The 20,874-nt window shown below is 53.0% G+C and overlaps 1 protein-coding gene across 1 annotated transcript in view; it reads left to right on the forward strand.

Annotated features, from left to right (window-relative positions):
• Positions 1 to 20,874, forward strand: part of SORCS2 (sortilin related VPS10 domain containing receptor 2) — a 495,273-nt gene that overhangs the window by 178,872 nt on the left and 295,527 nt on the right. Inside the window, exon 2 of the mRNA XM_036853888.1 lies at positions 8,426 to 8,493. Within this exon, the coding sequence (XP_036709783.1) occupies positions 8,426 to 8,493 (68 nt within the window). The remainder of the gene's footprint in view (positions 1 to 8,425; positions 8,494 to 20,874) is intronic.

The raw sequence follows: 20,874 nt of genomic DNA on the forward strand, positions 1-20,874 counted from the left end.
CTCAGAGAGGCCAAGGGACGTGGTGACACGAGGCAGGTCTCAGGCTCTGGCAGTGGGTGCATAAGGCAGGGAGGTGCCCGCGGACCTCACACCAGGTCAGCCAGCAAGCTGCCACCCCCAGACGTGCCCTGACTGGGCCAAGGCTGCAGCCCCTTCTCCAGGAGGGACTGCACAGGAGGGAGGTCACCCGACGCCCACCAGTTGTAGATCAGCCTCCTTGCCCAGCGCAGGGTGGGCAGATGCAGGTCTCTCATGAAACTGGTCCAGTTCCCAATTCACTGTGAATATTTGGGTGATTTTTCTTTGCAGTCAACGATATGAAAATCTCCCCTCCTGGGTTTTGATAATCAGCCCGTTCCCCTGGGATGGTGCTTTACAGTTTTTTTTTTCTTTTTTTTTGTAAATAACTTTTATTTTTAAAAATAGGAGTCTAGTAAAGTGGTTACCTGATTATGACCAGGTGTGAATCTTCTTTATTTAGTCTTTTTCTTTCAGTTATACGTATACATGTATCTATTCTTTTTTAAATGCTTTTCCCATTTAGGTTGTTACAGAATATTGAGCAGAGTTCCCTGTGCTCTACAGTAGGTCTTTGTTGGTTATCCAGTTTAAATATAGCAATATGTACATGTCAATCCCAAACTCCCTAACTATCCCTCCCTCCCACCCTTCTCCCCAGTAACCATAAGTTCATTTTCTAAGTCTGTGAGTTTGTTTCTGTTTTGTAAATAAGTTCATTTGTATAATTTTTTTAGATTCCGCATATAAGCAATATCATACAATACTTGTCTTTCTCTGTCTGACTTACTTCACTCAGTATGACAATCTCTAGGTCCATCCATGTTGCTGCAAATGGCATTATTGCATTCTTTTTCATGGCTAAGTAGTATTCCATTGTATATATATACCACATCTTTATCCATTCCTCTGTTGATGGACATTTAGGTGGCTTCCATGTCTTGGCTATTGTAAACGAGTGCTTTACAGTTTTTACAGTCCTTTGATATCTGTCCGTTCTCCGATGCACCGTCACCTTTCAACGAGGTTAGGGTGGATAGAGCAGGGACTTTTGTTCCCATTTTTTAGATGAGTAAACTGAGACTCAAGGGAACAGAGAATCTGCCCAACCGGTGGGGCATGACCAGCAGTGGGACAGATGAAACAAGCTGGGGCCTTCTCTATTGTGAGGGTCCCCCTGCTGGGGCCCAGGAAGGCCCCCACGGCCTCTCTGAGACTCTCATCTTCTTTGGAACAGGGTGTAAGATGCCATGGCTGGATCAGGCCTCCACAAAGGCTCACCTGGGGGCGGGGGGTATGCCTTTAGCTTACAGCTCGGTACAGAAAGCAACCCTTTGTGTGTGGGTGTGATCCACAGTCCCTCCATAATATCATATGTGAAGATCCCCGCGTGCGGTTGGCCTCCCACACTTTCTATACGTGAACACGTGTTTACAGAGAGTGAAAAACATGCCTACACCTGGGCAGCGCTTTTCCGAGCATCCCGGAAGCGTATGTGCAGAGGGAATGTCATTATCAATGGGCCCTGGGTCCTCGGCTACTTTCTTCTCTGTGGATCTTCACACCTGGCATGTTGAGAGATTAGACTGTTTGCTGAATGAATACTCGAAGTCACCATTAAAAAAATCTTATTTTCTGCCTTCTTTTTTGACCTCTGTTTTCTCTTCCTAATGTTTGATTCCTGATTTGTTGTACTTGTTCCCACATCCAAGGCCCACCACGTATTGATAGAAGTTGTTATGATCTTGGGGTCATTGTTTTATCTCTCTGTTCCTCAGTTTGTTCATCTGTGTAATGGAACAGTTGGTGCATGTAAGGTGTGGCGTGGGTGGTGTATAAGCATTTGCTGTCATCAGTGGAGGTTCTGGTGAAAGACCCTGACCTCCTTCCCACCCTCAGCATCTCTCCTACAGGGAGCAGTGCATCACGGTGCAGAGAGCCAGGAGTGGGCTTCTGCCAGAGGACGTATCTACCAGGTGACCCTGGGCTGGATCCTTCCGCTTTCTGGCCTCAGTCCTCAGGTGGGCTCCTAAACCCGCAAGATGGTTCCAAGATGATGGAATGTCATACACATTCCAGAGTCAACTTCCGCACCTGGGCAAGTGGACAGGTGGGGTGGGGGTGGGGAAAGGCCACACCGGGAGATGGTCTTGGCTTTTTGGAGCCAATTTTCAACTGATTAATTCACTCAACAGCAGGAGGGAGATAGTGCAGAGGGGCAGAGAAGTGCTCTACATACAGATATCAGCATATGCAAAGGCCCTGGCGTGACTGACAGTCATGGCAGTGAGTGCATGCCTGAGGGTAGAGTGTGTTTCCTGCCAGGTCAATAGGAACAGGTCAGCAGAGTGCGAATGGAGAGGACAGGGCCCTCTTGGGTGATATGAGGAGACCCAGCTTCTCATGTAGGTGAGCAGATGGGGATCCAGGCCTGGGGAGGTGAGGACCTGCCAGTGCAGCTTCTCAAACATTAAAGCACAGATTCTGAATCAGCAGGTCTGGGGTGGGGCCTCACCCAGGTTCTGCACTTCTAGGATCTCCTGGGGAGCCAGTGTGGCTGGTCCAGACCCACCGTGAGTAGCGAGGCCCCAGACTAGTCCACACCATGGCTGGCTCTGTCTGCTTGGCCTGGAGGACATCAGTGATGCAGGGGGGCCTCCTTGGGGCCTCATGGGCCAACTCTAAGTTTTCCCTTTGTCTGATGGGAAGTTGATTTCAGAGTTCACAATTAGTCCTGAGTTCTTGCTGCTCCCCCCCCCTTTTTTTTTTTCAGTGTGCTTATTGATTGACAGCAGAATTGAGCCTGAGTATTTGTTATTTTTCTCTGATTATTCTTGACCTCTTGGAAGGCCCACAAGTGTAAGGAGGCTTGAAAGTCTGTTCCTATTGGCTGTTCAGAAGGCTCAGGGCCCTAAGTTGGAGGTGATCTGGATGTTTCTCATTCTGAGATGGGCACATTTTGGGTGGCAGCGCTGAGCGCTCCTAATGGCAAACTCGGTGAAGATGAAGCTCGGTGAAACCCACGCTGGTGCCGGGGTTAGACCAGCTCACAACTCAGCGCTCTGCCCCTCCAAGAGCCCGTGCCTCGAGCCATCGCCGCCTTGCTGACTCCGACCCAGATGGGTACCGACTGAGGGGAAGAGGCTCCAGCAACTTTCCATCAGTGGTGATGGTCTTGCAAATCCAACCCCAGGATTCCGGAAATAACTGACCTGGAAATGTGCCAGTGGCCGCTCAGGGGGCGGGGCCTTAGCCCTGGCGGCGTCTGTGTTCTGATTTCTGGTATAAGCTCCTGTGCATAGATATCACCCTCCCAGCAGCCTTGTGAGGTCCTATGTGAATCAGCTCCATGTCACAGATGAGGAGACTGGGGCTCAGAGGGTTTAACTGACTGGTCAGGGTGGTCCAACTGCACTGCCCCCGCCTCGTTTTATTCTCATGCCTCTGAGAAGCGGTGCCAGGAGTGCTAGCGAGACCTGATGGAGAAAATATAAACAGCGCTGTGGACGCTGTTTCCAGGTGGGACTGGCCTCCAGCAGCCCCGGGCACCGAGACTCCCCCACACCAGCCTGCCCTCAGAGCAAGAGATCCCTTCATGACACATCTGGGTCCTCGGCTGGTGCACGGGGCTTCCTCCACCTACGGGGCTGTCACCATAAGCCCCTTTCAGGCGCTTTGAGACACAGGCCCGGCGCCCTGTTGCACAGTGAATGTAACAGGCTCACTGGAGAGAAGAGAGAAGAGCACATTGAATGACTCACTGTTGGGTTTGGAATTGAACTGTGGAGTGGGGGCCGGAGACAGGCTGGTGGAGATGGAGCTGGGGGTCTCTCCATGAGCTGGTCGTGGACGCCAGGGTTTCCTTTCCTTCTTAAGGAGAGAGCCCTTGGCCACCCACAGTGAGGGAGCAGGCTGGCACGGGCCCTGGATTAACGTGAGGGGCGGTGGGTGCGTGGCTCGGCTCTGGACCGGGATCTCTGGGGACCAGCGTCTGTCCCCACTGAGCCCCTTTCCCTCTCAACCTCACTCTCCCCACTTCTAGAGTGAGGCACTGGAGGAAACTGTCCCAGGTTCCCATGGGTTCTGGTGTTTAAGCTGGTGCCCATGTGGGCCTCCTTCCAGCCCCTGACCTTGACCTGCCTTCCTTGCTTCCCTGACTGGGGATACAGGGCTCAGCAGGCTTGGTAGAACTGGGAGCCCAGTAGACACGCTCTCTCCAGGGCATGGGGAGGGCTGGAGGGGCACTGAACTTGGGAACATCAGAGGCGCGGGCAGCTGCCTGGGGACCAGCTACGTTGTTCACAGGGTCTCGTGCGTCGTTAAAACCTAGGGCCCCTGTTCAAGCTTTTTAAGAATTTCAAGACAGTGACAGCAGAGAATTAAACCAAGCGCAGGGCCTCCTGAGTGCAGGCCCGAACATCTGCACAGGTCGGTGCCTGCCCACCTGGCCCGGCTGCCGGGGACACTCTCGCTGGGTAAGGGGGTTGGGGGATCTCACGCCCACCAGGCTTCCTGAGCTTCCTGCCCTGAGGGTTGGGCTGGGCATTGCTGTGAGTGAGCCTAGGGCTCAAGAACCGGGCGTGCTCTGCACCCTCGGGTGGTGTCTGCTGGGGTCAGAAGGAGGGGTGGTCCAGGCAGACGGGCTCTGGAGGGAACCCAGACATCGGGGTAGTGGGGTTGGCTGTGGCTCAGCCTGAGGGACAGATTCTGGTTCCTCTCGTCATCAGCTTCTGTCCGGGGATATTCATTCCTTTACTCATTCATTCACTCACTCAACAAACCTTGGTGAACTTTTGCGCTGAGCTCAGCTCTGGGAATTTAGGGTGGATTGAAGGAGCACTAACCCTAACCTCTGCCTTCCCAGAGCTTCCGGCCCAGCGGCCTCAGGGACAGGCAGGTTTCGGGAAAGTCCAGAGAGGTTGGCTCCTCTGGGGTCACGGCTTGGTCTCTCGGGGCGGAGGGCCGCTGGCTGGACCTTGGTGAGGGCGCAGCCAGGAAGCCAGGGGCATCTGTGCGTCCCATGCCGGGAAGGCAGACATCACGGGGAAGTCGGGGGATGGAAATAGAGCCAATGAAAGCCCTGGATTGGCCACAAGAGGCCCTGGTTCTGTGGTGTACAATGTCAGACGAGCCACTTGTCAGCTCTGTGACTCGGTTTCCTCATCAGTAAAATGGGAACAATAGTAGCGACCCCTCCCTGGGGGGCCGAGTGAGGATCCGATGATAAACGTGCCGAGCTGGCACAGCGTAAGCCCCCAGCGCCCCCATCATGAGCCTGCCCACCCCCAGGGCCCAGAGGACCGGAAGGCAGAAAGCAGGACACGGGCGTGATGAGGGATAGTGTGGTGATAGTGTGGCCTGTCCTCCCTCGTGATGCAGGGGCAGCTCACAATCCTTGTCTTCTCCTTGGATTTCCTACCGTCCTGGGACTCCAGTGGGCTGTGGGCTCAGGCGGCCCCTGGGGCGGGGAGGAGACCCTTGGCAACGGCCCGAACACAGAAGCCCCAACTCACATTCCGCATTTTTCTCCCGCCCAGATCAAAGCGCCCCAGAGCTGCAGTAACACACCAGCTGCTGGAAAAATAGCTCCTGGGATATTTCATTTCCAAACCCACTAGCTGAGGGCCCCAGAAGGCACGTCATACATTTTAGTTCTTTGAAACAACGTTGAATAGACGTTCATTCTGGAACATGGGTTTAGCCTGGCAGTTAAGCTCTGAAGTCCCATAGTTTCTGCATCCGGGAAGCAGACATCCCCCTCGTCTGCTTCCTGGATGAGTCATTTTTGGCGCAGTATTTAAGCTTTCTCTGCTGTAGTTACTTCATCTGTCAAATGGGGATCATAACACGGTGGCCCCATAGGGTTCCCGGGGGTAGAGTTGATGTGGGTGAACCGCGTGCCCTGGTGCCCACACGTCGGTGACAAAGCTGGCATTGGCGAGTGTTAACAAGGTGTGTGGGGGTCACTTCCCAGGTGCTGCTGACAACTTCATCCCCATCCTCCCAGGGGATGCTGGGTATTATTTCCTCATTGTACATCCAGAAACCGAGGTGCCTGGAGCTTGAAGGTTCTGCCCCCAAAGCAGAGGGGTCCTTCCCGCTGCCAACTTCAGAGTCAGGGGTGCCGGCTGGGGCTGCCCTGTTCTCTCCACCCCCCAGGCTGACCAGCTGGGCAGCTCCTTGTGTCAGCCCCGAGCAGGCACGACCCGGGTCCTGGTCTCGGGACCCCAGACTCTCCTCAGGCTTAGTAGGTCAGGGTGGTGCCGGGAGAGCGAGTCCGTCCCCCTGCATGAAGAGGGATGGTGCCCTCTTGACAGAAGAGGGTGGCTTGTGAATGGATGCCCAGGGCATCGCCTCTGCCTGGCTTCGTTGCCTTAATTATTGTCACTTAGGGAAATGCCACCTCTGTTTCTTCCAACGAGCGGCTTGAGTGCTCATAATACAGCAGGCGCTGTGCCCAGTGCTGGGCATAAAACAAGACACAGTCCCCTCCCTAAAGGGCTCATTACCCAGTGTTGGTAACAGACCCCGTGAGCTGTGCTGGGGGAGCGGGAAACGCAGGGTCTGAAGGATTTTGGAGGGGATGTTGAATCCAGGGGAGGGGTCTGGGGGACTTCCTGGAGGCGGTGTCAATTAGCCTGAGATCTGAAAGCTGAGTAGCATTTAACCAAGGCATTAGAGGTGGTGAGGGGAAGAGGGTCCCAAGATGAGAAACAGCTTGTGCAAAGGCCAGGAATGGCTGGAGCTTAGGGTGAAGGGGGTGGGCATGAGTGGGGAATGTCACCCAGAAGGGAGTGGGAGGGGGAACCCCTTGGTGATTGTCCACAGCGGCAGAACTAGTCCACACGGGCAGAAGTTACCGGGAGACTGGGCTCAGCCCACGCGGGGGCCCGGGCACCACGTTAGGGGCTGAGCCCCCCGCCCCTCCAGGTGTGCGAGCAGAGCCCAGACGGCAGGTGCTCGAGAAGGCTGTGGGGGTGAGGATTTCACCCTGGATGGGGCCGGATTAAACAGACTTTGAGGTCCCTTCCAGCTGTCACACTCCCGCTTCTTGAAATCCCCTCTGGGAACAGCAAGAGTATAAAATATAAATCAATAGGTTAAAAATATGCTTGTCTCCTGCGCCCAGGGCCTGTCATTCTGCTGCCTTCCCCCAATCTTCAGAGGATTCCTGCTTGACTAGGGCAGCCTGAGAGCCCGGCAGGAGAAAATAGCTTTGTTCCCGAGCAAGGCAGGCTGATCGCGCCTCCAGTGACAAGACCTCTGGTTTTTTTTTTTTTTTTAATCATCGCTGCCTCTAAAATGCACACTGTCCTGTTTCACTTGACATCCCTTCCTTGTATCTTCCCTGCTTTAATCACCAGGGAAAGAAAGACCAGCCAAACTGCTGCAGCGGCTACGCCCCCAAAGACGGAGAGCAGAGAAAGTCCTGCTCGTGAGAAGGAACCGAACTTGGGGATGGCCAGTGTGGTGACCCTAAATTAACCAGGCCAACGGCTCCGCTGGGACCTAAGGGCTGTTCCCACTTTACCTCCCGGGGTTCCCATGGCAACGGGAATGTTAGGAGCAGCTAATAGGGTCTGGCAGTGAGTGAAATGAAATTTGATGTACAGGAAAATGCAGTGGCTCGTGAAGTAATTGGGGAGGGGGCTCCTTTCCTGCCCGGCAGGTGAATGAAGCCTCGTTTCCTTGTGATTGTTACATTTTTGAGGGGAGAGTTTTTGGGTGCTCTTACACACATTTATTTTCATTTTTATAAACAGTTGCATTTGCTGCACAGGCATGAAATGAAGATGTCTTGTTAGGTAGGGCCCAGTGTGTGCGGTGAATAGTTTAGCACCAATAAATAGTGTGTGTGCCGTCGATGATTTATGGGCTCCTCCAGCTGTCCCAGCTCTCCTCGCCCACCTTCCCAGCCCGCTGTCGCGGGCTCTGTCATCAGCTGCCACTCCGGGGTACGTAATGACACCAGGTACTTCCGGGGATGCCCTTGTCTTGTCTTGCGTGCCAGCTGGACATTCTCGAAGGCGCTGGTGGGGACTAAGCCCCTCTTTGGAAGCCTTGCCCCATGCGTTCTGTGCCCACCAGGACCCCCACCTCAGCATCCCTTGGACCACAGTTTGAGATAGCCCAGGCCCGAGCTGGAGTGATTCCTGCCGAGTGGCAGCTACTGGGTGGACCTCACAGAACTGGGATGTTCCCAAAATCATTCTGAGGAGCAGAAACCAGCGCCAGGTCTGCTCTGGGGCAAGGTGGCCGGGACTCTGGGGTCAACTAGAGAGGCCCGGGCAGCTGACACTGGAGAGACCCCAAATCCTGGGTGGGGGAAGTGTCATTTTATATTATATCCCCCGTTCAGAACCTTGAAATCCACTGATTTCTGCCTTTGTCTTTGTTGCCACCACAGGTGATCTTGATCCTGACGAAGTATTACCATGCAGACATGGGGAAGGTTCTGGAAAGTTCTCTGTGGCGGTAAGTCAGCCCGAGGGTGGGCCTTTTCTCCTCCCATACCTGCGCGTCTCCAAGGCCGGGGTCTGAGATCCCAAGGCCCGGCTGGAGCAGCCCCCGTATGCTGGCGGCCTCTCGACTTTTCTTTGGCTAGAAAATGCATGCAGAAGTTGAAAGCTAATAAAGAGTTTCGTCAGTGACACAGACAGGGCTGGAGAACAGACAACTGTTCAGAAAGCTTCTTTGCTTTCTTTCCTTTCTGTGTGTGTTCTTCTCCCCTCGCTTTTTTTCCTCCCCCGGGGAAGGGGGTTTGCATTGTGAATTCAGGTCAGTGCGCAATTTCCTCTGCTTGTACTCTGAGCTTCCGACACAGCTCCTGGAGTCCCCCAAACACGCCGATTATCCTCACGGTCCGGGTGTCTTTTTTTCTTCCTGGCTCAGCCCGAGAGCTTGGTAAATAAATAACGCCCCCGGCCAACGACGGGTACTATCTCTTTATATGTGAAATGTGAATTCAGCCCCAGAACTAGGCAGCCTCTTTGATGTTTTAAATGAGGTGGGAGAGAAGGAGGCCTTGAGAAGTCATTTTGGTTAATGATCATCTTTGTATTTACGTCTGCTCACCCAGGAAGGGGAAGGAAGTTTCCCAGCATCTTGGGCTGTGGTTTCAAAGCTTCTCTCAGGCAAGGATGCTGGGTCCTCCGGGCCCCGTGCGCCATTCCCATGTTCTCTGGGTGTTGGACCGTTTTGCTTTCCAAGATGTGTTTCTTGAGTAATAATTAATTGGTTTTTTTATTTGAAATCCATTAAAAACACCGAAACCTGCTGATCAGGACTCCTGATTTATGTGCAACCACCTTGAGTTGATTTATTTTTGACTTTTGGCTTTGCTTTTAGTGAAGGCGCTCCGTGATTCATTGTTGGTTCTTACTGAGGGAATTCCGTAATGCTTTGGCAAGTTGCCGAGATGACCCTTGAGTTGGGTGCTTTCTTTGCTAGATGAGGAGCAGTGTCGCCTTGGACCAGCCGGCTTGGTCGCCCTGGTGCTGATGTGGGGTTCGGGGAGCCGGGTGTTTTCCTTCCCTTTGTCAACAGAAGCACCTTTCCTAGCCTGCCCCTCTCAGCCGTGGATTTGCCTCCCAAACTCACCAGCCTGCTTTCCAATTCCATCGCCGGCCTCAGGACAAGCAGTCTGCGACAGATGTTTTCCTGCTGAGACCCCCAACTTCTTTATGTGTTGGTACGTTCTAATCTCGTGCCTTGAAGCAACACGTCCACCAAGGAGGTTGCTTTCACAAATGCCCCTCCAGGGTCCGATAAGGCCATTCGTTGTTTGGGATGAGAGCGGGAAGTGGTGAGAGCATTTAAGTTCCAGTGACGTCTCATCGGCTGCCCTTTGAAGATTCACATTTGAGGACTGGTTTCAGGGCCAGTCTCCTCGGGAAGGGCCGGCCCCTGGAGGGCTCCCTCCTGCCAGGTGGATGGTCCAAGGACAGGTCCCCTTGGCTGCAGAGTGGAGAGAGGCACTTGTCTTCTCTTCCTCCAAGCGGAATTCCTCGACTAACGAATGCATTCCCCAACTCCTGCCTGTCAGCCCAGATCTCCAGGAACGTTCGCTAATCCACCCGGAGTGTGGGTCCCAGCTTCCCTCTGCTCTCGCAGCATCTCAGCACCGCTGGGGACGGAGAGAGTGAGGTTATCGGAAATGTTGCTTCGGGTAGTCAGCGGGCCTTCCTGGTGTAAGATTCCTGTGTGCTGATTCAGACAGAGTTGCTGGGTGTGGTTAAAATTTGCTAGGAGTCCTCTTCGGGGTAGCGTGGCGGGTGGAACAGACCTTGGCCAGCCCCACAGCATGGGGACCAGGCCTCCAGACCCAGAATTCTTCAGAAGCAGGTAGGGAAACCAGGATGTTACCGACCAGGGTTCTTGGCCTCCTTAATCAATAGAAATTGATCAGAGGCCAGACAAGAAATTCAGGCAAGGCTTTACTGGGGCCCCTGCTGCAGCAGCGGGGAGCGAAAGCAAACAACAGGTTCCCTTGCTCGTTCCCTGAGGGGGGCGAGCTGGTTCCTTATATGGGGTGAGGGGAGGGGCAGGTCCCGGGGAAGGAGCAGCTTAAGTGGTTTGACCACCCCTTCGGTGGGGTTGAGTGCAGGGGGGCAGGGGGGCATGCGCAGGACCCTGCTTTTGCTGCCGGCTCTTCAGAAGTGGCAGTTGGGTTTTTGGTCTTTTTGTCTTTTGGTCTTTTTGCACATGCACGCAGTTATTTTTAGATCCTTGCAGTTTCTTTGTATTTTGTTGCTGGAGGAGATGTTTGTCCAGGTGCAAGCGCTGCAGCAAAGGGTCCCAGGTCCCAGCCTGTCTCAAGGAGGCCAAACCACCCACCTCAGAGCTGCTCCACAGGGACCTCTTTTTCTTCCCAAGAGCCTCAGTCTCCTTGTCTGTAAAATGGGGATAAAATATCCCTGGATGGGAGGTTGTGCAGCTGAAGGAGATTACCTGTGAATCGTCCCCAGGACAGCACACCCTCTAAAGTTAGTTTTTCTCCAAAGCAAATCAACAGATTTAAATTTTCCACATTCCTTTCTCATTCCTGTCTCTAGACTCAGACATTTTCTCTCCTTTATTAAAAATACATGCAGAAGCATCAGTCATTTCAAGAAAGTTCACCCACATCCCCACGCGTCGGGCCCAATTACTTTCTTTGTTTATCTCATCCCTCTTATGCTGAGATAGTTGTACAGGGAAACGTAGAATAAAGTTGTGAATCTTCTTTCTGTCACACATACGAGATGTTTCCCGTTTTTCCATGTTGTACCACGGGCTGCGTCACGATATTTTATGGCCCCGCACTCGCCCCTTGAATTGATTCATTCTAGTACTTAGCCCTGCTGCTGCTGTAAGAAGTTTCGGCATGGCGCTTTCCTTTCCATTTTGTTCCCTGGGAAGCATCTTAGGCAGTTCTATTTCGGAGCCAGACGGTCTGAGCAGATTTACGGCTGGCGTACTGAAGGGCCAAATTCTTTTCCAGGAGGAAAGCAACTCTCCACCTGGGGCAGTGCCCTGCCTCCTGGCCAGCTTCAGGCTGACAGCTTTTCTAAAACTTGCTAACCGACCGGCCCAAAGGGACTGCAGTGCCATTTTCATTTGCATGCCTGTGATTCCTAGCAAGGGTGGGCAGTTTCTGTGTTTAATCACATTTTCTCTTGTGAGCATCGTCTACTCATGTCCTCTCTATTTTGAGACTTGTGCGAGTTTGTTTGGAAGGGGAAAGATTGGCATCGGTCATTTTTGGGGATGCCACCCGCGCTCTGTCTGCCATTTAGGGTGCACGTGGAGGGAGGTTAAGGGTGCCAGTGCCTGGCAACACGTATTCAATGAAGTTATTAAAGACACACTTATTGAACGTGCACCCAGCCTCCCAAGAATTCTCCTGCGTAATTGCAATAAATACATTTTTAATGACAGGTGTGGTATTTACATTCTGGAAAATGGCTCTCCGAAATCTAAGCTGAATGCATTTTTAATTGTCCTGCATTTCATGGGCCACTTGTCAGGAGTGTCTCTCTCTGGCTGGCTTCTATGGTCTAGCACTCTGCCCCTTCCTTCTGCGTGGGTGCTGTTCTCTGTTCAGCCTCTGGGCCCCTTTGCATCAGTGCAAGCGTGGGTGGGAGGGAGGGAGCCCCGCCCCACTGAGAAAGCTGCTGGTTGGCATCAGGGGTTGGACGAGAACAGAGCTGGTCCGCCTCCCCTCCTGGAGCCTCCTGAGGCGAATGGTAACTAGAGGAGCCGGCTGACCCTGCCCTGGCCTGCATGTCCAGTCTGTGCAAATGTCCTGGGGCTGCCGGGACAAATGACTGAACACTGGGGGCTTACAGCAAGAAGAATTTGTTCTCTCGCAGTCCTACAGGCCAGAAGTCCGAAATCGAGATGCGGGCAGGGCCGGGCTCCCGCTGGGGGCTCTGGAGGAGGAGCCTTGCTGCCTCTTCCAGCTCCTGGTGGCGCTCCTAGTGGCCGAATCTCTCCCATCTCTGCCTCCATCTTCACCTGGCCTCCCCCCTGCACCGCGTGTGTCTCTCCTCCTCTCTCCTCCGTGCGTTCCTTATAAGGGCACTTATCTTTGGATTTACGACACACCCAGGTAATCCAGGGTGATCTCATCTCCAGATCTCTAACTTAATTACATCTGCAAAGGCCTCTTTTCCAAATAAGGTCGCACACAGTCTCTGGGGGTTAGGATGAGGACAGACCTTTCTGGCGCTACCGTTCAGCCCAGTACACAGTCCACCGCCAAGCTGTGGCATCACACCTGGATCTGTTTGCCTCAATGGCTCCTGCACCTGTCCCTGTCCTCTGTCCCCGCAGCCACGCTCCCCTCTGCATCCTCAGGGGATCCCAGCCCACCTCACTGCCTCCACCCCCCAGCCCCTCTCCTTGCAAGGCGTTAGGGACCTGACATGCACACATGCACACACGCCCACGTCATGTCCTGCTTACTTGCCCTGGTTGCCCCTGTGGCCAACACCCGTGCATCGCCGCCACTCCCCATCCAAGTCCGGGCAGGGGGATTTCGGTGGGCAGAGCCAGAAGCTGCAGTGGCAAGTATAGAAGAACAAGGATGCTCGTGGAGCATCTAAAGGCCTCACGTGCAATTTGTATCTCCTCCATGATAGAACTGTAACGATTTTAAGATCAGGATAAATAGTCTGAGAAATATGAAAATTAGAACGGAATGATCTGTACGTGTCCCCCTGTGTTCCTGCACCCCGTCTTGCAGGAGGACGTCAGAGGTTCTTCCCGTGGTTCAGGGCTCTCTGCTAGGTGCCGAGGGAGTTCAGGCAGAGTGGGTGACAGACAGGAACTGAGGGGGCTCCAGGAGGCCGGCCTTTCAGTGTGCAAACGGAGACCCACTGTTTTTCCATGATTGCCCCTTCCCTCCTGCGAGAAGCCTTCTTAGACATTCTCCTCCCAATCCCTCCTCTGTCCATCACTGTATTTCTGTTTAAGTTCTATGTGGGATACGTGCTTTATACATGAACGGTAAGAATCTTCACAGCCCTCAAGAACCAATTTGTGCCCCCTTGGGGGCGATATTGTCCCCAGTTGAAAAATCCATCTCCCAAAGAAGGGCTTCTCCCACTTTCAGGGGCGTGTGAATCACCTGGGGTCTGGCTGAAATTCAGACTCTGAATCCCAGGTCTGGGCGGGGCCTGATGCGCCACATTTTTAACAAGTTTCAGGTGACACTGAGCTTGCTGGGCTACTAGGCAAACTCTGAGCAGTGCTGGGCAATGCTCACGGCTCGCATTACTTGGTCTGGGCGACCGCAGGGCCAAGTTTCAAGAGCCCAGATTGCTGCTGGCCAACCCGGGCTGGGGTCCTGAGAGGCCCATTTTGTGTCTCCGAAGCTGGATCCCAAATGGCCAGGGAGACTCGGCTGCCTCACAAATGCTCCTAACGAGGTAGACGCAAGCCCTTGAGAGCTGAGCAATGGCCAGTGGGTAGACAGTGGGCCCTTAGCGGGAGGTACGTAAAAGTCACTTAAAAAGCTCTTAAAAACTACCGCCGCTCGGGCCCTGCCTTGGAAGATGTGGACTCAGTGTGGGGATGTCTCAGAAGTGCCCCAGGGGAGAACAGCCCCAGGGAGGGCTGGTCCAGAGCAGTGCACCTCAGACTTCCCTGGTCTGCATTTCGAACGGGCTCCTGGATGTGCCCAGGCTGCTGGTCCAGGGACCACACTTTGAGTAGCCAGGGGCCGGGCTGGCTAGCAGTGAGGCTTAGCATCCTGCCGGCGTCCCAGGGCACTTGGACTGGCGTCCACGTCACATCCCCCGCAGGGACGCTGAGCCCCTGACTCCTATCCCATCCCCCACCCCAGCTCCTCCACTCCCCACCGCCCCATTACTCCTCGGTCTCCAGCCACCCGGCCTGCTGGCTGAAACTTGACCGTGCAAGGTCCCGTCCCTTCTGCAGCAGCTGGCACAGCGTACCCTTGGCGCTGACGCTCAGGTACTGGCTCCTTGTGGTACATTCAATCTCAGCATAAACCTCGTTTCCTCATAAAAGCCACCCCACTACTCAGCGTGAAGCAGTCCCCAGGCGTTCCTTATCTCATCGCTCCTTGAGTGTAGGGGTTCCTGTGTGTAGTTTGTCTCCCCGTGCCCCCCACTCCCTCCTCCACCTGCCGGGCAGAACATACACTGATTGAGGATGGAGACCTGTGGGGTCCACCTTGATGGTCTCCCGATGCCCAGAACCTAGGTCAGGTCTGGCACGGAAGGTGATGTTGGGCGTTGGGTGGATGGATGGATGGAGGCGTATACAGATGGGTGATGGGTGGACAGATGAAGGGATAGATGCAGCGATAAGCATACGACTGAGAGGATGGAGGGACGGATGGACAGATGACAGGTGGATGGAAGTATGGAGATGCGGTCCTTGGGAAACACCGCCGGGACCTACAAGACCCTTCGCATCTGTGAGGCCATCCCTGCAGGTGGTGTAGGAGCCAGAAGCACAGGGTTGGCCCCAGTACCGTCAGACAGAACAAGAGGGGCTGGGAGCATTCTGAGCCAGAGAGAAAGTGGACCTCGGCCCACCTTCCCCCTGCTGTGATGCAGCCCCTGGTCCATGGCCCCGTTCACACTGTGCCTGGACGGTGTGAAGGCCATGCCAGCCCTGCCCTTCTACCTGCACCTGTGACCTTGAGCAGGACCTTCAGCTGGGGGCAACCTCGGGAATACCCATGGGGCGGGTCTCAGGTTTTCTCTGAGTGACTTGGTGAAACTCCCACCCTTTTGTTGGGGTGGGGGGAGGGCGATTCTCTCCCGCCATCCTCACTTTAATCATGAAATCTTTAACACGCACAGAAAGTGCGGAATGTGGTGTGCCAGCTTCCCTGGGTACCCACGTGCCAGAGACAACTATGTGCTCACCAAATAATCCAAGCTTTTCCTCCCTTCCCTGGTCTCCCTTGTGGTTATTTTGGGGTCATATGATTTGTTTGAGCCAGTGCATGGTGAGCAGGAATAATATGGGTTAAGTCACTGGAATTTAGGGCTTCAGCTGTTACCGCAGCAGAGACTAGTCTAGCCCAATACCGGTTCCCTAGCTGTGATAGATGTTAGTTTTTTTTTCTTTCTGGGATCTCCAGCTCTTAAAGAAACACACTGCTCCAGATTCTGTTCCAGCCCAGCTCTCTCCTCCCTCCTTCCACCTCCCCCATGCCCCGCCCTCCCCATCCCAGAAGTAACCCTGCCTGGATCATCCCCACGGGGGCATCATGTGTTAAGTACACAAGTATGAGTCTATCCACAATCAATATGTTCTACGGTTTACTGTGTTTTAAAAATTAATGTAAATGGCATCGTGCTGCCTTTAGAAGTGTGATTGATACTCCCGCTGAGTAATTGGTAATTGATCCCTGTAGGCCACGTAAGCTGGTTGAGCTAAGCCTTCCCCTGCTGTGGGAACACGAGAATTTCTATCTCCCGGATTTAGCTGTTCCCATCAGGGCTGCAGAGACTATCTGCCCACGTCTCCACCTTCCTTTTTCTCTTCCTTTGTCAATCTGTTTGCAGAGTGATTCCAGCCCCACATCTCTGGAATCATCAGACTTTATATGTCTGCATTCAAGTGGATGTGAGAGCGTAGTTCAATATTATTTTATTTTGCAATTGCATGATTTTTCATGGAATTGAACATACTGTCCTTTGTTTATTGACTATTCAAGTCTCCTCCTCTGGGACTTACCTGTTCATATCTCGTGCCCATCTATTGCTTAATTTTTTCTTCAACCCTGCCTCTCCGCTGTGAATAACACAAGTCCTCTCCAGGACACTTAATTTTAAGATGGGTGTCCTCCAACTGTGTCCTGAGCTCCTACTATGTGCCATTCATTCTTTCCCAACACCTAAGAATGTTTCCTCCTAAGAATGTTCCTCTATGTCATATTTTTTAATATGCGATTCTTAGAAGTGCGATTCTTAGAAGAGTATTTTTGTAGGCTGGTGTATTAGTCAGCCACAGTGACAATGATGCTGTGTAACAAATCACCCAAAACTCGGTGGCAAACACCAGGAACTTCTCTCCCCCTGGGGCAACTGTGGTTTGGTTGTCTTAGGCTGGGGTGGCCGGGCAGCTCCACCTGAGCTGCAGGTTGGTGGGCTTGGCTCTGCTACATCTGCATTTGTGCTGGGAGCCCAGCTGACTGGCCAAAGGCCATCAGGACCTGTTCTTCCCATGCACAACATGGGAGCAAGAGAGTCAAGCCCTCCCCACCCCCCAAGAACATATAAGGCTTCTGTTCACTCACATTTGCTAAATTCCTTTGGCCAGTGCAAGTCACAGGTCAAACCCAACACCAGTGGGGGAGGGGAGGGGAGTGAAGTGAATATTTGCTGAATGACGTCAAAAGTTTCACAGGTGGTCATAGGTGTTTCCAGAAAATACATGTTTTGTGGTCATATAAGTCAGGTAAACTTACTTAGGTGGGAGAAAACCAATCAGGGTCCTTTGCAGTAGGATGTACTGGAATCTCTAACACACCAGTGGGCGTCGTACATCTCCAGGAGAAGGTCGTGTGGCATTTCTCCGTCCCAACTGATTCCATGAGCTTACATTTTTTAAAAAATATCATTTTATTTCAAATTTTAATTTAATTTTTATTTGCATCAATTACTTGTTTAAATTTTGTTTTATTTATACACTTTAATTTTTAAGTATTATTTTATTTTTGTTCTGCTGAGCATTTCCTGGGGTTGGTTGTCCACAGAACAAGCTTCGGGAGGCTCTGCTGTATAGACTTTATATTCCAGACGAGCTGGCCTTTGAGATTTCCAGACCACTTCTGTTTACCTGTAATGTTACTGTGTTTTGATACCATTTCGTTTCAAACCAGATTTGGTTCTACGGTCCTAGGGTACCTCCCTCTCTCTCCATTTTTTTAACATAGAGAAGTTTAGGGTTATGTGTTGAGGATGTAGAGTCTAGGGAATTTGAGCCATTAAACCACAGCTAGACGATGACCTCTTTTTTTTTTTTTTAAAGATTTTTTTTTTTTTGACGTGGACCATTTTTAAAGTCTTTATTGAATTTGTTCCAACATTGCTTCTGTTTTATGTTTTGGTTTTTTTGGCAGCGAGGCATGTGGGATCTTAGCTCCCCGACCAGGGATCGAACCCGTACCCCTTGCATTGGAAGGTGAAGTCTTAACCACTGGACCGCCAGGGAAGTCCCCAGACGATGACCTCTTGACATTCACTAACGTAAAGAAGCATCAAGGTCCTTCTCTGCGGAGGCGGATGATGGCCTGGGGGTGGGGACGTCTGCCTAGCTGGACTGTCCTGAGGGTCAGGTGGGCAGAGCCAAGCCATGTGCAGAGCGTTCCAGAAGCCCATGGGCAGCCTCGGTCATCACAGCCTGTGTCTTAGGGGCCCCGAATGTCTGGGCAAAGAGCTGTTGTGCTGTTAGGGTCCTTACAGGTGGGCAGTGCTGAGTGTTCGTAAGGAACGTTAAACAGGTGATAAGCCTTGCCCTTTGTGGCCCGGGAAGAGCGGGGCTTATTTTAGAGAGAAAGTCTTAGTAGGCTGACGGCAGGTGCTGGGATTCCTCTGTGGGCTGGGTGGCTGTGTGGTCAGTGTCCCCAGACAGATCCGGTTTCCATTCCGGCTCTGTGCCTTCCCTCCCCCGGCGTCATCTGTATCATGAGCCTGATGGCACAGACCTCGCGGTGGCCGTGAGCATGACAGCACGTCCTGCGTGTACGACGCTTGGCACCTAGGAGGTGTTAAGGGGCTGCTTCCTGCCTCGGCCTCTTCCCCGAAAGTGTCCGGCTGGCTTTCCACCAGCCGTGTTCCACTCCTGGGCCAGTCTCTCTCTCTGTGTTCGCTTGAGCATCACCATGGAGATCTGAGTTTGATTTAAACAAGACTCAGAGCAGATAGGAATCGAGGGAGGTGCTGACTTAAAAGCTTCCAGGATTTGAGTCTATTCAATAAATTATGCAATTGGAATCAACAGTTGGATGAGGTCAGCCTCCAAGGCCTCGAGGTGCCTGCAAAATACTCTGGGACAGATCTGGGGTGGCCGAGAGGTCACAGGAAGTTTGAGGAGATCCCTCAGTATCCCCAACCCCCAGGCCTCTTCTTCCTCCATCTTGACCCCAATACCTGGCCTTCCTCAGGTCCTGGCTCCTCTATCCCAGCTCCAAGGACCCCTGCCGGTCACTAGAACTGACTGTCTTCTCTGCCGACTGGCTTGCCCTCCTTTTCTGCCTCTTTCCTCTCTTCCTCATCCCCCTTGCCTCCCTCCCCTCTTCTCTCCCATCCATCATCCATCCATCCATTGGTGCATCCATCCCCTATCTCTCCATCTGTGCATGTCCATCCACCCACGCATCCGTCATTGGTCTACCCATCCTTCCGTCCAGGCTCTGTATTTGAGTGAGGTACGGTAATGACCCCCAAGACTCATAGTTTAGTAGCGTTAACAGATAAGCAAGTGACCCATGCTTATGCAGGTAGTCTGCGCTGTGATGGGGCTGAGAGAACCAGGGGAGCACTGGACAGCCCCACTCTGCTGAGCAGAGGAAGTGGTAGTCAGGGAGGACTTTCTGGAAGAAGATTCATCCCCGGTCCTCGGGCACCACAGGCTCCCTGCTCTTCCAGGGCAGCTCTCCCTACTACACAGTGCCTTCCGTGTTGCTATGGCTACAGTGGCATCTCATGTGTGCTCCTCCTCACCCTCCCCAGCATCCATCCCGCCAAGCTCTGCCAGATCCACGTGCAACACATATCAAAACTCCTTCTGCACCCGAGGCTGCACCATAGGAGTGCAGCTGCTGGCCTTGGGAGGTGATGGGAACATCTGGCCTCTTCTATTCCAGTCAGGCCCGAGTCCCAGCTTCCCGTGTGGTACCTACCTCTAGGGAGCCCCTGCCCACCTGGGCTCACCTGCGTGCCGTGTGCATCTGTGGTTTCCTCTCTCCCTCTCCGACATCCTGCTCCCCCAACCCCATCCCTGAAGGCTGGAAAGGCCTTCCTTGGGCTCTAGAAGAGTTCTCAGGGACAGAGCAGACAAGATCAGAAAGCATACAGGTTCCGGGTTCTTCAGGACGGCCCCGAGCAGAGTGCTGGTTCTGACTTTAGCTTTCTGGCGGTTTGCAGGGACATCTGGTTTCTCTTGCAGCGATGATGGCAGCCCGGCCCACGCAGGCGGCCCTGTACACGTTGAGCGCACAGCACAGCTTCCCAATCCATACGATCAGCCCAGATGCTTTTTTGAGAAATGGGAGACAGATGCTCAGTGGGGAGGGGCGGCCTGTGAATTCTGAGGTGATGCTCTGTTTCTCGGGCCTGCGTTTAGCTAAGAACCATCTCGTGGGTCCTCCTGACACTGCAGCTTCTCCCTCTAGGGTCCTTCCCCCACCCTCACCGTCGCCCCTCCGGCAGGGCAGCAGCCCCCTGAAGGACCCCTCTTGCTTTCCCTGTCTCCCCATCCCGCTGTGCCCAGGTGTCCCCTCCCCCTCTGTCCTTCCCAAGTCCCCCATCCCCACCCCCGCCCTGGCTGGGTCAGGCCCCCTCTCTGGGCTCTCCCAGGCCCTATCCCACAGCTGCCTCCTCATCTCTGCTGGGATCTGGGTTTCCTGTGGTTTCTGCCCCTGGCAGAAGCTCGCAACAGGGATGTGCCCAGGGATTTACTGAGCTTGATTGAAATCTACAGTGAATTCAGTGGTAACCACCTACCATTTCCTCAAAATAGGACGCTGTATAATGCCATTAAACCTTTTAAAAGATATTCTTGGTAAGGGTGTTGCTAAATTCCTCTCCAGAAAATTCTCCCTAAAAAAATCTCCTTTTTAAAAATAATACATGATCATCACAGAAATTTTAGAAACTATAAAATAAATGAAGCATAAAAACAATCCCGTGTTAAGCCACCTTATGAGATTACAAATGTTAATGTTTAAGATGAATATTCTCACCAGTCTTTTTTTTTTAAATTGTATTATTTATTTATTTTTGGCTGTATTGGGTCTCCATTGCTGCGCGCGGGCTTTCTCTAGTTGCGGCGAGCGGGGGCTACTCTTCGTTGCGATGCGCAGGCTTCTCATTGCGGTGGCTTCTCTCGTTGCGGAGCACGGGCTCTAGGTGCGTGGGCTTCAGTAGTTGTAGCACATGGGCTCAGTAGTTGTGGCTCACGGGCTCTAGAGCGCAGGCTCAGTAGTTGTGGCGCACGGGCTTAGTTGCTCCGCGGCATGTGGGATCTTCCCGGACCAGGGCTCGAACCCGTGTCCCCTGCATTGGCAGGCGGATTCTTAACCACTGCACCACCAGGGAAGTCCCCTCACCAGTCTTTTTAAGATGTAAATATATACATGTTTTATAAATTTTGAATCCCAGTTTA

This window comes from Balaenoptera musculus, chromosome 5 (assembly GCF_009873245.2).
Source record: "Balaenoptera musculus isolate JJ_BM4_2016_0621 chromosome 5, mBalMus1.pri.v3, whole genome shotgun sequence".
NCBI classification, from domain to species: Eukaryota; Metazoa; Chordata; class Mammalia; order Artiodactyla; family Balaenopteridae; genus Balaenoptera; species Balaenoptera musculus.